This window comes from Bemisia tabaci, chromosome 6, assembly GCF_918797505.1.
Source record: "Bemisia tabaci chromosome 6, PGI_BMITA_v3".
In the NCBI taxonomy this organism is placed as follows: domain Eukaryota; kingdom Metazoa; phylum Arthropoda; class Insecta; order Hemiptera; family Aleyrodidae; genus Bemisia; species Bemisia tabaci.
In genome coordinates, this window is record NC_092798.1 from 7,797,230 (window position 1) to 7,811,925 (window position 14,696).

At 42.5% G+C, this 14,696-nt stretch overlaps 2 protein-coding genes across 2 annotated transcripts in view; one reads left to right on the top strand and one right to left on the bottom strand.

Annotated features, from left to right (window-relative positions):
* Window positions 1-14,696, top strand: part of LOC140224808 (uncharacterized) — a 156,236-nt gene that overhangs the window by 20,290 nt on the left and 121,250 nt on the right. The window contains exon 3 of the mRNA XM_072301500.1: window positions 10,673-10,704. Coding sequence (XP_072157601.1) covers window positions 10,673-10,704 — 32 coding nt within the window. The remainder of the gene's footprint in view (window positions 1-10,672; window positions 10,705-14,696) is intronic.
* Window positions 5,046-9,998, bottom strand: LOC109033764 (uncharacterized). Its single transcript, XM_019046538.2, has 2 exons — window positions 8,634-9,998; window positions 5,046-7,495 (listed from the first exon to the last, which is right to left on the bottom strand). The coding sequence occupies exons 1-2, from the start codon at window positions 9,661-9,663 to the stop codon at window positions 7,125-7,127; spliced, it is 1,401 nt and encodes a 466-aa protein (XP_018902083.2). The 5' UTR covers window positions 9,664-9,998; the 3' UTR covers window positions 5,046-7,124.

The window sequence follows — 14,696 nt, forward strand, 5'->3', positions numbered from 1 at the left end:
TACGTTCACGGTAAGGTTACGTTGAATTGAGCTCGAGACAAAGGCTGCTGGGAAGCGTTGTCGCGAAAATTGAAGACTAGAAAAACGCAATTCGTCGGCGGTTTTTATCGGTGGCACGTGACATTTACGCGCCGGGGAACGAGCCGCAGCGTCCATCAAGAATTTCCGTCGCGGTCGTTCCCGCAACCGGTGTCGTCAACGGCTCCCGTAAAATTCACCCCCTTCCCACCGGATTCCACGGGTGAATCAACGGAATGCCCCGCCGTCCGGCAACGATGTGCAGTCTTGTTGACGGTCCTGTAAACGACCGATTTTGTCGCCGTGAGTACTGCAACAGTGTTGCGTCCGGCGCACAATGGATCGAGTCAACGGGAGAGGTCGGACAAAATTTGGAAATTTTAAACGCTGAAACTCCGTTTATACCAAATTTTGATGTCCTGAAAGTGGCTTCATTGGTTTTCTCGTGAAATTTTCTTCCAGACGCATGCACTCATTGAAATTTAAAATGTACCGCAATAAGCTTCAAAATTTTCAGTTTTAGTCAAAAAGTTCATGTCCGACCTCTCTAATTGACTCGATTCACTGTGCGGCGTTTTTGATCGGTAGTTTTTTTTCATCCATTTCAGGGTAGTAATCTTAACCAAGCATCTTTCTGAAGTGTAGCCAAGTGTGATAGGGCATAAATGGATTACATTTTGCAATGAGGAACCACTATCTCTGGCTCTTCCGTAAAAGCACCTTTCTGCACAGGGAAACCAATGGCATATATATGTCGCCTCTACAATGAGCTGAAAATAGTGGCTCCTTATTGCAAAATGTAATCCAGATCGTCGTTTCTCTGACGAAGGAACGTAACTCCATTCTAATGTTAAAAATTGCCGCAAACCGTTAAATTTTTTTTTACAAGAGTGTACCTGCTCAAGTTTTGTTGGACTTCGTTTAGTTTTTGCATGCGATCAGAAGAAAATTCGGTGCAATTTTCATTCGGAAATTCCTAAAATTCTCTTGGTTAAAGTGCAACTTGCGCGGTGAAATTTGGCAATTTTTATATGTAATTACATTTTTTCGTGAGAGATCCCTGATCTCATCAAAATTTCATTTTTTAAGATGAATGAAATTATTTTTTACCTTCCAATTTGCCTTAGGTTGACGCCTGGTCCATCCAGTAGCGTTTTGCGAAAAACGTCATTCACGCCGTAAAAAATCGTTCAAGGGTAGGTATGTTAAAATGTTATGGTTTTCTCCCCAAATTCAATGTCCTTCCCTCATTTTTAACCGAAATTCATTACAGGCCTGCTGAAAACGAGAGGTACAAGATAATCTTTCAAAATTGGAACTTTCCACCAACACGCCCTAAAAACAAACATTAATGACAGGGCTTCTCCATTTTCATAACCGAGTCTATCATAAAGGAACCAATCGAAATTTTCGAAAAAATCGAGTTAAGATTGTTTTTTGAGTTTCACCAGCCTTTTTTCTTTCCGCTAAAAACTACAAGTCGAAACAAAGAAATTAGTTGGTGAAGAGAGGTGTTACAGTATATGTTTTCTGCATTGAGCCTTGGCATAAAACTTCAAACCACTTTTTTTCAGTTTCAATGTACAATTAGTATGGCTTGGTTCCTCTCTGATGAACTCGGTCCATTTGTAGCTTAGGAGTGTGATTTGAACGTATTTATGCCAAACGGAACTATGTGCATTAAGACATGAGCTCTGAGACACCCATAGGGATATTTATGATGCTTGACAGAGCTCACGTCATGATGCATATAGTTACGTCTGGCAGAACTATACGTCCAATTGTAGAGCTTGCGTCGCTGCCTCGACGGTCCAGCCTGGAGTCTGGAGTAATCCCGTGGCGTCAATGACGTCACCTGGAAGGGGTACGCCTTCCTATTCGACGCAGGGAAATCATTGACGGTGAAATTGGTGCGTTCCCAGAAGCAGACGAGACGGTTCGGTTGGACGGTCGTGAGTCATGGGCGATGCCATTTCGCGACCTCCGCGTTGTCACTTCTCGCCGGCTTCAAAATTTAGCCACGGTGGAGATGTATCGTGTTTATTTGTATTCAGAGCTTTGTAAAAGCGTGCAACACAAAGCACACAGTTCGGCCTTTGTGCATGCGATAATATGGATACCGAGTATTGGGTTTTGCCTGTCTGTAGAATTGAAGGCGAACCGCCGCGCCTTAAATTATAGCTAAATACATCGCAATCGAACCCTCAAAAATAGGTCCGATCCGAAGTCTTATTCCTGCAGAAGACTCGATATATACTACTATATGCATGAGATGCAGGAGAGTCGTTGATCATGCATAGACATGACTATCGACTTTTAAAATATTCACATTTACAATATTTTCGGGAAAACCCTGAATGGAAGCAGTTGGCGTATTTTTGCAAATGTTTTGAATCCGGACAGATCCTGCCTTAAGTCTTCAAAGAAATGACGGGGAGTTGAGGGTTGACTTGATCCGTTTTCGCTCTGTGCGTTGTTGTGAGTGACTGCTGTGAGCAGTCAAAAACGCCTTCAGTCCCGCGTGATACCTCACCATCCACGCCGGAGTTAATATATTTGTATCCGAAAGCATTGCGCATCTTGATGATATAAAGTCGTAGGATCGTTCATTCATTTGTCGAGCATTCCTTTGTGGGGGAAGGCTTGAATGGACACTGTTGGCGTAATTTGTAAATAATTTGTATCTGAACAGTCCTCGGCTTGGATATTCAAAGTCAAATTGCGTCTCGCATTTAGTTATTTGCGAATTTAATTATGAAAAAATTCAAAGAGAAACCAAGTTTTTTTTTAGAAATTACGTGAACATGGAGGTTTAAATAATATAATTCTTCCATTTTCCGTGAAATCAATGCCAAATTTTTTCTACGATCAGTCCCGCACCGCGCCGCGCGTGCAAGTGTTTGATGTGAAAATTCAGGAAATTTCGATCTTCTTGGTCAGGGAAAATGTGAAAAATCAGGAACGTTCGGGAACGGGCGTTCTGGTGGACTCGAGTCGACAATTTCTTTGTCTTTGACACAGTTAGTATGAGTCCGTCTTAGGTATACTTTAAAAGAGAAGATTAAATTAAAAAAATTAAAATCTAAAATTTCCCAACACGCAGTTAGTATGAGTCCGTCTTAGGTATACTTTAAAAAGGAAGATTAAATTAAAATAATTAAAATCTAAAATTTCCCAACAGCGTCGCAGGAACCTATGCGTCACCGGGCCCGGGGTCCAGGCGCAAATCTGCGCGGGACGAAATTCGAGCGTCTGCGTGGGTGTGACCACCAGCTCGTTCCAAGTTCGCTCTTCCTTTCGTCAAGATCCACCGTTGCCGGCCTGTCGAACAAAATCTCGGATTTTCTACACCAATGTTTTCACCCAGAAACAAGCTGAATTTACGAGACCGTTCGACAACACCGGGTTTGATCCTCCAATATGTGTATTTACACCCGCCTATTGGGTCCGCGCTCGCATTAACCTAAATACATTGCGTGTTTCCTTACGCCCACTGGCGGAGTTGCCAGATCGCCTGATTCTCAACGGTTCGTCACTTTCGATTTTTAGAGCCTGATAAACACTGTTTAAAATATTTGTTTCTTGTGTTACTGTTGGTTATTATAGCAAGTGAAACACAAACAAACACAAATTTTGTGATGCTTTCGGCACAGTTTCTAGTGAATTTTGCGCAAAAAAACCATGGAAATACTGGGAAACCTCAGAGTCAACCAAAGGCTTGAGTTATTTTGAGTTTTGCTTCTCATATTAACTCAAAATTTTGATTACTTTTTTAGTGTGTATACCGCTGGTTTATCTTGGCGCGACGTTTGACTTCAATATCAATACCTTGGATGGAACGTTGTCATTTTGAAAATTCCTGCATTATTTCAATGGCCAAAGTGCGAAATCTTTTTTGCAAGTCTCCGTTTGCAATGTCCAAGATTTCCTGTCATTATTTATTTCATCGGAAAACTAGTCACTTAATTTCTTCAAAACTTCCTTGATTCTTCATATTTAACAGCAGAATATTCCGTAGAAACTTCAAGTTTCATAGTTGACTTGTTTCTCTTTGAGAAATTAAAATGAGAGCAGAGATTTAGAAACACCACCATGAAGATACGTGGTTTCGCACTGTAACCAATGATATTCGTAAATTTTTTTTTTTGCTTGTTTTTTTTCTTCGTGGGGGGGGGGGGGGGGTGGCTCTACAAAATACTCCATGGTGACTAGGGCCCGGGAAGCCGAGATTTATCTGGGAAGGAAATCTCCGCTAGCGTCAGGGAACTCGTCAGGAATCGGAATATCGGGAACTCGCCCTCAGAGGCGGATCCGGCAATTTGGCAACACCGGATTCCCTCCAATTCAACCTATGTTAAATAATCGATTCTTGTCAGGACACCTGGCCCCTCCAAGAATCGATACATTTCCATAGGTTTAAATGGAGAGAAACAATGTTGCCAATTTGCTGGATCTGCCAATGCTTGCCCTCTTTCCCTTCCGAGCTCATCTTCTTCAATTATCTGGCGATTCACGTTTACTCCCCAAGAAAGACCAGGGACCCGATAGATTAAAAAATCAATCAATTTTTTCCTTTTAAAATATGAAAATTTCAAAGAGACTGGGCGTACGCGAGAGTGAATGGAACGTAATTTTTTTTTTTGCCCGCTGCATTTAGTTCTAAAATATAATCCCGCAGCCAATAATATGAAACTGTTTGGTGCTTTAATCGTGCATCATGAAGGATTTCAAACCTTGGAGTTGGGAATTCCTCGAAACCGATAAGCATTCATGCCTATCTTCAATGGCGAAAAAAATGAAAATAAAATAAGAAAAAATTAAAAGTACTCATGACCCTCAAAACAACCTGGGTACGGTAAAGCGGAACTGTCTCTCTTTTTGAGTTTGGCAGTTTTCGAAGCAAAAAATCCGATCGCAGAATGTGCAAATCTCTAGAAATTTTGCATTCTTGAGGGCTGCATGTAGACTGCACTTGCTCACACAACTTGCTCAGACAACTCCTGAGAACACATAGGCGCATCGTGACTTTCATTGTCCATGTTCTAGGTTGCCAAATTTCTTGAAAAAATTGCACATTTTTATCTTCATCGTTATAAGGTTGAGAAAAAAGTGGTAAAATTGTTAAAAGCTGGCAAATACATTCTGCAGTCTGCACGATCGTCCGAATTTCGCGTGGGTTTGACATCATGAGTCAGGGCCCTGCGAATACTAGGAAGACACGGATAATCTATACTGCCCTGCTGAGGAAGAACGCCGTATGAACATTCGAGAGTTGCAAAAATCCCCGGACAAAACATGCATTTCTGAGGAAAGCTGTGCATATTTTCCCTTGAAATGTCCAGATACTGTAGATTTAATTACAAACAAAATCATCTGAACAATTTGGAAAAAAAAATGTTCACAATTTTTGCGGTAAATTTGATTTATATTGGAGGTAATCTGGCAATGTCTGAAGGCTCGCACGGCGTTCCTCCTTAGCATGACAGCATTCCCCAGCGAACTTCTTAAATAATCCTAAAAACTGGCCGAATTTGAGTTCGTAGCATCGCTGAGCGAGTGCAGACCCGGGAAGAACACCCATCCACAGGTGTTTTGGGAGTGGAAAACGGGACCACGCAACCGAAATCCGATACCTTATAACCCAACAATGGGTTTGTAATGTCGCGGGTTGGAAGAATGTCACGTATGGCTACGTGGGAGTGTCGTTAGACTAAGACCCTTCTTCCCTAGACACGGTCGGTGTTGTCGAATTGCGGCAAATTCTTTCCAGTTCTCTCCTCGCTGAGCCGCGATCTTTGAATGAGTCGTTTCTTGTTACAAGATCGTCTCATTTTGGGCTGAAAAAGGGGTGTCTACTGGCAATTAAAACCGGAAAATATCAGGAAATTCGATTTCATCCCGAAAATTCAGGAAAACCGGTCATTGATCCAGAAATTCTGAGTGCTTCAAGTATTTCGCAAACATCTAAGTAAATTCATCAAATACTTTGAAACTGTATGTACGTAATTTATTCACGCAAAAAATTAGGAAATTTCAGATTGAATATCAGGTGAATTCAAAATGAAATTTTAGTAGACACCCTGTTCAAGTGTACACCTTATCTTATACAATTACTAATTGAATAAGTATCGATCTAATTATGTTGTTCAAAAATTGAAACATATATTATATTTTATATCATTATATACAGTTATTAATGTATCTGCAATGTCAACAATAATTGTTGTCCTTCTAATGGTCGAATAATGCAATTTTAACCATTTACCATCTACAAATGAGGTTTAGAAGGTTCTCAGCAGAACACTCTCACCAGAGAAAAATACAAAATACTAAGTAAAAATACAGAAACTGACTTAAAGCTTTTCCATTTCTCACTTGCCTTAGTTCCAAAATCTAACAAGTGGGCTGCACCCTAATTATTTTATCTCGCACGTTCGGAAGAAGATAATGCGAGTAACTTTAGAGCTAAAACATAGTACGATAATTTGACTACTTTCTGAAATTAGGAACTACAATTTCTGGCTAAGTTTAATCAACGCTTGCACCAGTAGTTTCTCCATAGACTTGCGTGTTTTAACGGATGTGCCAGATATTGTAGTTCCTAATTGCAAAATGTAGTCCAATTATTGTAATTTTACATCCACAACGAAAAACAACCTCTGTTCACAAGAAACACTGAAGCCATCAGTCCAGGTGACCAAAGTTTCTGCTAGCCATACGAAGACTCGTAATCTTTACCGAAGTCTCCGGTTGTGCGAATTCAGCTTCTATGACTGGAAACTTTGGTTGCCCGGACTGAACACTTCAGTGTTCCCTGTGGACCAAAAGGTCCGCGCAACCGAACTATTTTTCTCCTCACTGATTCGTGAAAAACTACGTTGATGGAAAATATCCGCTGCACACAGAGCACCATCAGAGGCGGATCCAGCAATTAGGCAACATCGTATTCCCTCCATTTAAGCCTATGTCGAATTATCGATTCTTTTGCCCTGACCCCTTGGGGCGCACCTGACCCCTCCAAAAATCAATACATTTCCCAAAGTTTAAACGGAGAAAAACAATGTTGCCAATTTGCTGGATCCGCCAATGAGCCACTTCGCAGAATTTCACCTCCTGACCCTCAGCCCCAATGGAATCGAGGGATTCCTGACCGCCTGCTTTTTCTTCTTCTCTATCCGCGCCATGAGTTTCGAGATCTGCGCGAGGTGCATCTCCATCTCTCGGAAGTCCTCCGTGATGTTCCGCTCCTCGTCGGACTCCCTCCTTCCCGGAAGGGAGTACCCCTTCTCTTTGCGGAATTTCCTCGGAGGGAAGGTCCCGCGACCCCTCATCCCCGGCTGATCGAGGCCCCCGCCGAACCGTGGCCGTTTGTCCTTGTCCTTGTCGAGCCGGATCATGATGAGGGACGAGTTGTCGCCGTGGAACTGCGTGATCTCGGGGTATCGCCCCGGGTCCAACGCTGGGCCGTCTTGAGAACCTGGAGTGAAGACAGATTAGTGATGAAGACAGCTGGTCAGCTGACAGATGGTCATTGATAGACAGAGAGATAGACAAAGGAAACCTGTGGACTGATTATTGAAATTGATAGACAAAGCGATAGACAAAGAGGATATAGGGAGTATGGAGCGATCTTATTGGTTGCAACTGGTGGTTCTTACAAACTGAGAGGGAAAATGATGGACTAACTGCCTGGTCTCTTGTCGGTTGCTGTTAGTTAGTCTATTGCTTACCTCGTTTGTCCATTGCAACCATCCGCTTCCACCAGTAGGATCTCACCGTATCCCTTTTCTCTTCTTTGTCTATAGCTTTGTCCATCAATTTCAATAATCGGCCCGTTGTGGGCTGATTATTGAAACTGATAGACAAAGCTTTAGACAAAAAAGACAAAAAGTATATGGAGGGATCCTATCGGTGGAAGCGGGTAGTTGCAATGTACAAAGGACCTGCGTAAGACAGATTGGTGATGAAGACAGCTGATGGTCATTGATAGACAAAGAAGACCTGTGGGCTGATTGTTGAAACCTATAGACAAAGCTATGGACAAAGAAGACGAAAAGGATATGGAGGGATCCTATTGGTGGAAGCGGGTAGTTGCAATGGACAAGGACCTGCGTAACAGATTAACTATAACGGCAACCCACAAGAGACCCGATAGTTAGTCCATCATTTACGCCCTTAGTCTGTAAGAACCATCCATTTCAACCAATAGGATCGCACCATAATCCTTATGTCTTCTTTTTCTATCGCTTTGTCCATTAATCTCAGCGTATATCTTATCATCTTATCATGATCATCTATCTCCCCCCCCCCTCTTCTTCTTTTATTTTTTTTTCTTTCATTTTTTCTCCTTTCAGGAATGAAGCCCTGGACGGGTTTAAATCTACGAGTGACACGCTCTCACGCCAAATTTTTCTCCCCCTCTCTCTCTCTTATTCTCTTCCTCCACTAACGACAAGGGCATCCGTTTCCTAGTTTCCGTTTGTCAGGCCGTCCAGTATTGAGCACAATACATTATATAAATATTAAAAAATCTAAAAATCACTAAAAATAAAGGACTCTTCAAATCTATTAAAATAGCATAAAATCCCCTATCTTTCAACAAAATATATTCGTACCTGCAGGTAAATCCATCGTCGCTTTCACTCGTGATGAGTCGTCCACATCTCGTGGCAGACCGCTGCCCCTAGAAAGCTCCAAAGGGACCGGTTTCCTCCTGAAATTAACCAGGTCTTTCAGGTTCCGCATGTCGAGATTCACGTCTTCGAAGCTGAACTTTTTTCGGCTCTCCTCTCGATTCCTGCCCGTCACGTTCCCCGTGTAGCTCGGGAGCTGGGCGCCGTCCAAAAAAACTATCGTCGAGTTTCTGACCCTGGGGACCAGTCGGGGTCCCGCCGAGTCCTTGACATCCCCTGAAAAATTGAATTTGGACACCGCGCGCCCGTCGAGCCCAGAATCCCCGAGGTCGTCCCTGAACGGTGATAAGCTCAGGTAGTTGCTCAAGATGAGGACGTTGAAAATCGTGCTCCTGTTATCAGTGACCGTGCCCTTGACATTGCCAGCACCCGGTTTTTCCGGTTGGAATATCGGGAAATCCTGTGAAACCGCAGCATCCATCGGGGAGATTGTAAAATACTCACCGCCCAAATCTGGAAACTGGTTGAAAGTTGCGTTAGGGTAGAAGATGTAAGGGTTCGCGATCTGTTGGTTCATCTGTGCGACAGCGCTATCTATCGGTGAATCCCTGGAAACCGGGTCCGGTGACTGGAACCGGTTTGGGGAATGTTGTTTCATCTTTGCGACAATCCTATCCATCGGTAAGTTTACCGTGAAACCGTTCCGGTCTAGTGGCTGGTTTTGCGTGAAATTGGCGTAGGCGAAGTAACGGCTTGGGATACGTTGTTTCATTTCGGCGAGAGCGCTCTCTATGGGAGTGTTGCTGAAATACACCCTGTTTAGATTCGGTAGTTGGTTTTGCGTCGAGTTGCTGCTGAAATTGTATTGGTTCGGGATCTGGCGCTTCACTCGAAATTTTTTCTCCGCGTGCTCTGCTCGGGAGATCTGCAAATTCTGCCCGGCGGTTCTAGGAAATTTCACGTTTGCTGCGAGAAGTATCATAAAAATGTTGAAGATTTTTGAAGCGTCCATTTAATACTAAATCGAGGCATCGCTGCTCATGCCAGTTTGCGTTGAGCGCCGTATTACGTCACCTTACTCATAATGAAGGTTCTTCTCATTTTAGGTTAGATTTAAAGCATAGATAGCACACCAACAAGAATACACTCATAATATTAGGAAGACTATATTCACGGGTAAAACTATTAAAATCCTGGGTAAAACTATTAATAAAACTATTAAAATCACGCTACCTGGGTTTTAATTTTAGCAGAGATTCCGAAATTTCCATAGTGACACGCCAATCGTTTTGATCATTTTTCATGTCATGGCATCTCCAAGAAGTTTTGTTTGAAAAAGTACATAACCTCAACAGCGGAACCTCTTGTTGTTGTTGTTGTTGTTGTTGTTGTTGTTGTTGTTGTTGGAAACTACTAAGGAATGTAGCTACTTTATATATTCTTGGAAGCGTATAATTCATCTAAATCTAAATTTTCGTATATACTCCCATTTTCAAAATTCTCTGTAAAGACGTTAATAGCGTGTGACGCTGAATGTCTCAAAATATACTAACCAACTAACTAACTAACTAAATCCTCAATGTACCTATTAAGTAAGAGGTTTTTATACATACATGAAAGTCGCTTTATAGCACTCCTTTTTCTTTTTTTTTTCCTTTTTAGTTGTTAGTTCCACTGAAGGAAACGGAAGTATACTTTAATGATGATAAAAAAATTTAAAAAAATTAACCGAGCCTTTTCTTTTATTGCGGTGAAATTTGATAATTCGGTCACGTGGTCCTGCAGTTGAGTTTGACAAACCGGTCGTCTTCTAAACGTTTCATTTACGTGACCAAGCTTTTTTTTTGTTTGAGAAGATAATGTATTTTTCTGTTTTCAAAAACATTGAAGGTGCGTTTCTTTCAACAAATGAATCTCTCGATTTTGTATCACTGCGGTCCTAGGTCTCTTCAAAGCATTTATCCCGGTTATTTAAATTGTAGTTTCTTATACTTATACCATAATATTATTTTTTGTTGCAGAACTGACTTGCCGACTGACCAGAGGATTCGAGGTAAGCCTCACTTTCATTTGTGGCACATTGTGTTGTGTATGTACATAACTTTTCTTTGCATTTACACCCTCAGTAGTTCGCATTCTCAGTAGTTCGTATTCTAGATTTCCTTCCATTTCATCTTTTCGAGCCTACTTCATACTACTCCGTCTGTGACACTATTATCTGCACGGAGAAAAAAACCTCGTGCGTGGGACCCGAAGTTTAGGTCATTTGGATCTCTGAAGTTTTCGGATTGAGCATCTGAAGAATTTAGGTCTAGCTGTCGAGGTTCGGATCACACATCTGAAACTTCAGGTCTTACATCTGAAGTACCTCAGATGTGAGAACCGAAGTTTTTCGGATGTGAAAACCGAAGTACTTCAGATGTAAGAACTGAAGTTTCAGATGTGTGATCCAAACCTCAGCAGCTGGACCTGAAGTGTTCAGGTGCTCAATCTGAAAACTTCAGAGATCCATATGACCTAACGTTCGGGTCCCACGCACGAAGTTTTTTTTCTCCGTGTGCCTGGGAAACAAGACGTTATTGGATGGTTTTATGGGGTCTGATACAACGTATTTTACTCGTCGAATGCTCAATCAAGAAACAACTCACGTCTCGTGTTCCATGGAAAATAATATTCTGCTATCATTTTGAAGGTAAGTTGAGTCCACTGACTCCCAGATTGAGTCGAATCGGCTCTTTTTCAGTGAAAATGTTAGTAATTTAGAGCTGGCTAGAGCCTTTCTATAGAATTAATCAAAGTCGAATAGAGTTAAGAAAATTAAAATCTTGCCAAATTTGACTTGATCGCATCCTCAATTTGGCAAAGAAGGAGAAGGAAAATGTTGAAATCGCCGAGGATAATATCGTGATTGAACTCGTGGAAAAATTGGAGAATAGAACCAAGACGAATATCTCACGTGCCAAAGCTCTCAAATTCGCGGAGCAAATCTACATACATAAAGTCGCGATTATAGCGCCGCCTCGCGCTCTGCGACGCCCAATCGCCATTGCCCCCTATCCTCCCAGAGATCATCAGGCAATTGGCACCTTCTGATCTCCTCCTCCACCCCTTGTCGCCAACCTTTCACAGGACGTCCACGCCGTCGCCTTCCGGGAGGAACCCAATCGAAGACCTGCTTGGGCAACCGATCATCTGCCATCCTTCGCACATGTCCATACCAGACCAACTGCTTGGACCTGATATCGTGCACGATGTCCTTTTCCACACCCATTATCTCGCGTACCCTTTCATTGCGGATACGCTCTCTTCTCGATATCCCAGCAGACCTTCGCCAAAAGTCCATCTCGGTTGCCCTAAGCATGTCTTCAGTTCTTTTCTTAAGTTGCCAGACCTCACTCCCGTAAGTTACGATACTCTTCACGATGACGTTGTAAATTTTCCTTTTGGTCTCCTTGGAGATACTCTGGTCCCAGAGAACCCCATTTAGCATCGCGATAGCTTTCCTGCCTTGCACATTCCGATCTTTAATGGCCCGATCCAAATTTCCGTCCTTAGTTAACCGAACTCCGAGATATTTATACTCTTCACAGTCCAGGATCTTCCGGCCATCCTCCAGTTCAATGCTTTGCTGATCACCACCGATAACCAACTTCTCCGTCTTAACCACATTTACTTCCATTCCCCACTTTCGGTATACTTCCACTAGCTTCCGCGTCATGTAATTCGCATCTTCTTCGTCCTGAGCTATTACCACCTGATCATCAGCAAAGCACAGAGTATAAAGGGTGCCATCTTCACGTAGCGGGACGCCCATTCCCGAACAGCATCTTTTCCATTCCTTTAAAACTTCTTCCAGGTACACTTTAAATAAGGTTGGCGACAAACAACACCCTTGTTTCAGTCCTTTAGTAATTAAAAACCCCAACGATAACTCCCCATGCGATTTAACCCTAGAGAAAGCCCCACCATAAAATTCCTTAATAGCACTAATTAGTCCCCCACTAAAACCCCTTTTGTTCAAGGCTTCCCAAAGTTTCATCAATGGCACACTATCGTAAGCTTTCTGGAGATCCACAAACACTAGATGTAATTCCTGGCCAACTCCCTTCTTTTTCTCTATGACGTGGATGATGGTAAATAAGTGATCAATCGTTGACCGACCGGCTCTGAAACCTGCTTGCTCTTCCGCTTCATGTTCTTTCCACTCCTCTTCAATTTTTGCTTTCAAGATTTTTCCATACACTTTGCTCAGGGTACCTGCAACCGACAGTCCTCTATAGTTATCACACTCATCTTTTCTACCCTTCTTCTTGTATATAGGTGACACCCAAGACTCTTTCCATTCTGTCGGTACCTTTCCACCGTCCAAGCAATCTTGCATCAGGTATCTCAACCGTTGAAACAGCTTGCAGGTTCCACACTTGATCAACTCAGCAGGGATATTTCCCGGACCTGGAGCTTTATCGTTCTTCAGCTCTCGTACGGCCTTTACCACGTCCTCCATATGGATCTCCAAGTTATGATTAACGTTAGTATACTCCAAGCTTACGCCTCCATCTTGAAATTCAGGTCGCCTTTCTGTCAGTAAATTTTTAAAATACCCCTCCAGTTTATCAATGGATATCGGAGATATTAAGTCACGCTTCATGTCCCTTCGCAGCCCTTTCAGCAACTTCCAGCTCTCAGTGCTTTTCCTTCCTCCTATGTACGTGTCTATTTTGTTACAGCTCCTCTCCCAAGATTCGTTCTTTTTCTTGGTTATGAGCCTTCGTACCTGCGTCTGAGCTTTTTTATACGCCTCTTTGTCTTCTGTTTTTTTAGAGGAAAGGAACTGATGATATTTTTTCCGTTTCTCCTGAATCTCCTTCTCAATTTCTTCGTCCCACCAGTAAGGTTTTTCGCTAACTTTCCTATCATCAGCGACACCAAGAGCTTCCATTGCTGCCGAGTGAATGCAATCCTTCAGGAACTGATACTGCTGTTCGGTATCACCGTCCCTTGATTCGCCCAACTTCTCATCCAAGCGCTTTCCATATAAAGCCCTTACACTTGGATGCTGCAAGCTGTCAATGTTATAGTTTACAAGCTTGACACGATCTTTTTGTTGGTGAACTTCTTCCTGTGCTTGCCTGGTCTCCTGGCTCCCTTTCACTGGGAAAGCTATTTTTGCCCCGAGGAAATAATGATCACTGCCGCAGGAAAGACCCCTCCACACTCTAACTTGCTGAATCTTCATTCCCGTGTCTTGTCTGACAACCACATAATCAATGATTGATTTCAATCCGCGAGTAGACTGAACCCAAGTAAATTTATGGATATCCTTGTGTTGGTAGAACCCATTGAGCACCTTCATGTCCCTTTGCTCACATACGTCAATGATACGGGCTCCGTTATCATTTAGTGCCGCCTCTCCGAAAGGGCCGACGATCTTACTTTTAATTTGACGTCCTATTCTACCATTGAGATCTCCCAACACAATGATTTCCCTCCTGGATCCAATCTTACCAATTTCCTCGTTCAATTCTTCGAAAAATTGGTCCTTCACTGCGACAGTGGAATCATCGTTGACTCCATACACTCCCAAAATGGTGATTTTATGGCCAAACACTGTCATATTCATCTTTATCATTCGGGGGTTAACAGCTTCCCATGTAGTGATGCACTTCCGTAGGCTCTTGCGAATAAGAATTGCAACACCCTGTTGAGCTCGCTGATCTTTTTCCACGCCACTATAAAACAAATCGTATTCCTTTACACTTACAGAGCCTTGTCCTTTCTTCTTCGTTTCTGTTAATACCGTGACATCAAATCCGTGACTCCCTATCTCCGATACCACTTCCGTCATTTTCGTAGAAATTCCTTGTACGTTCCATGTTCCAAAAACCATCATCCGTTTACGTAATTTTTTCCGATAAATCCGTTTATTTCCATTTGTACCGAGGCAATTGTTATTGCAAAATTTGTTATTGCAAATTGTGGAGCAAATCTACGTGCGGAAATTACGGTTGTTGTGAATTTTCATACACAAACATTCAGCTTTTGAAG

Coding starts and splice junctions, on each gene's coding strand:
- LOC109033764 (XM_019046538.2), bottom strand. CDS start 9,663: ATGGACGCTTCAAAAATCTTCAACATTTTTATGATACTTCTCGCAGCA. Junction 7,496..8,633: donor GACGATGGATTTACCTGCAG/GTACGAATATAT, acceptor TCTTCACTCCAG/GTTCTCAAGACGGCCCAGCG.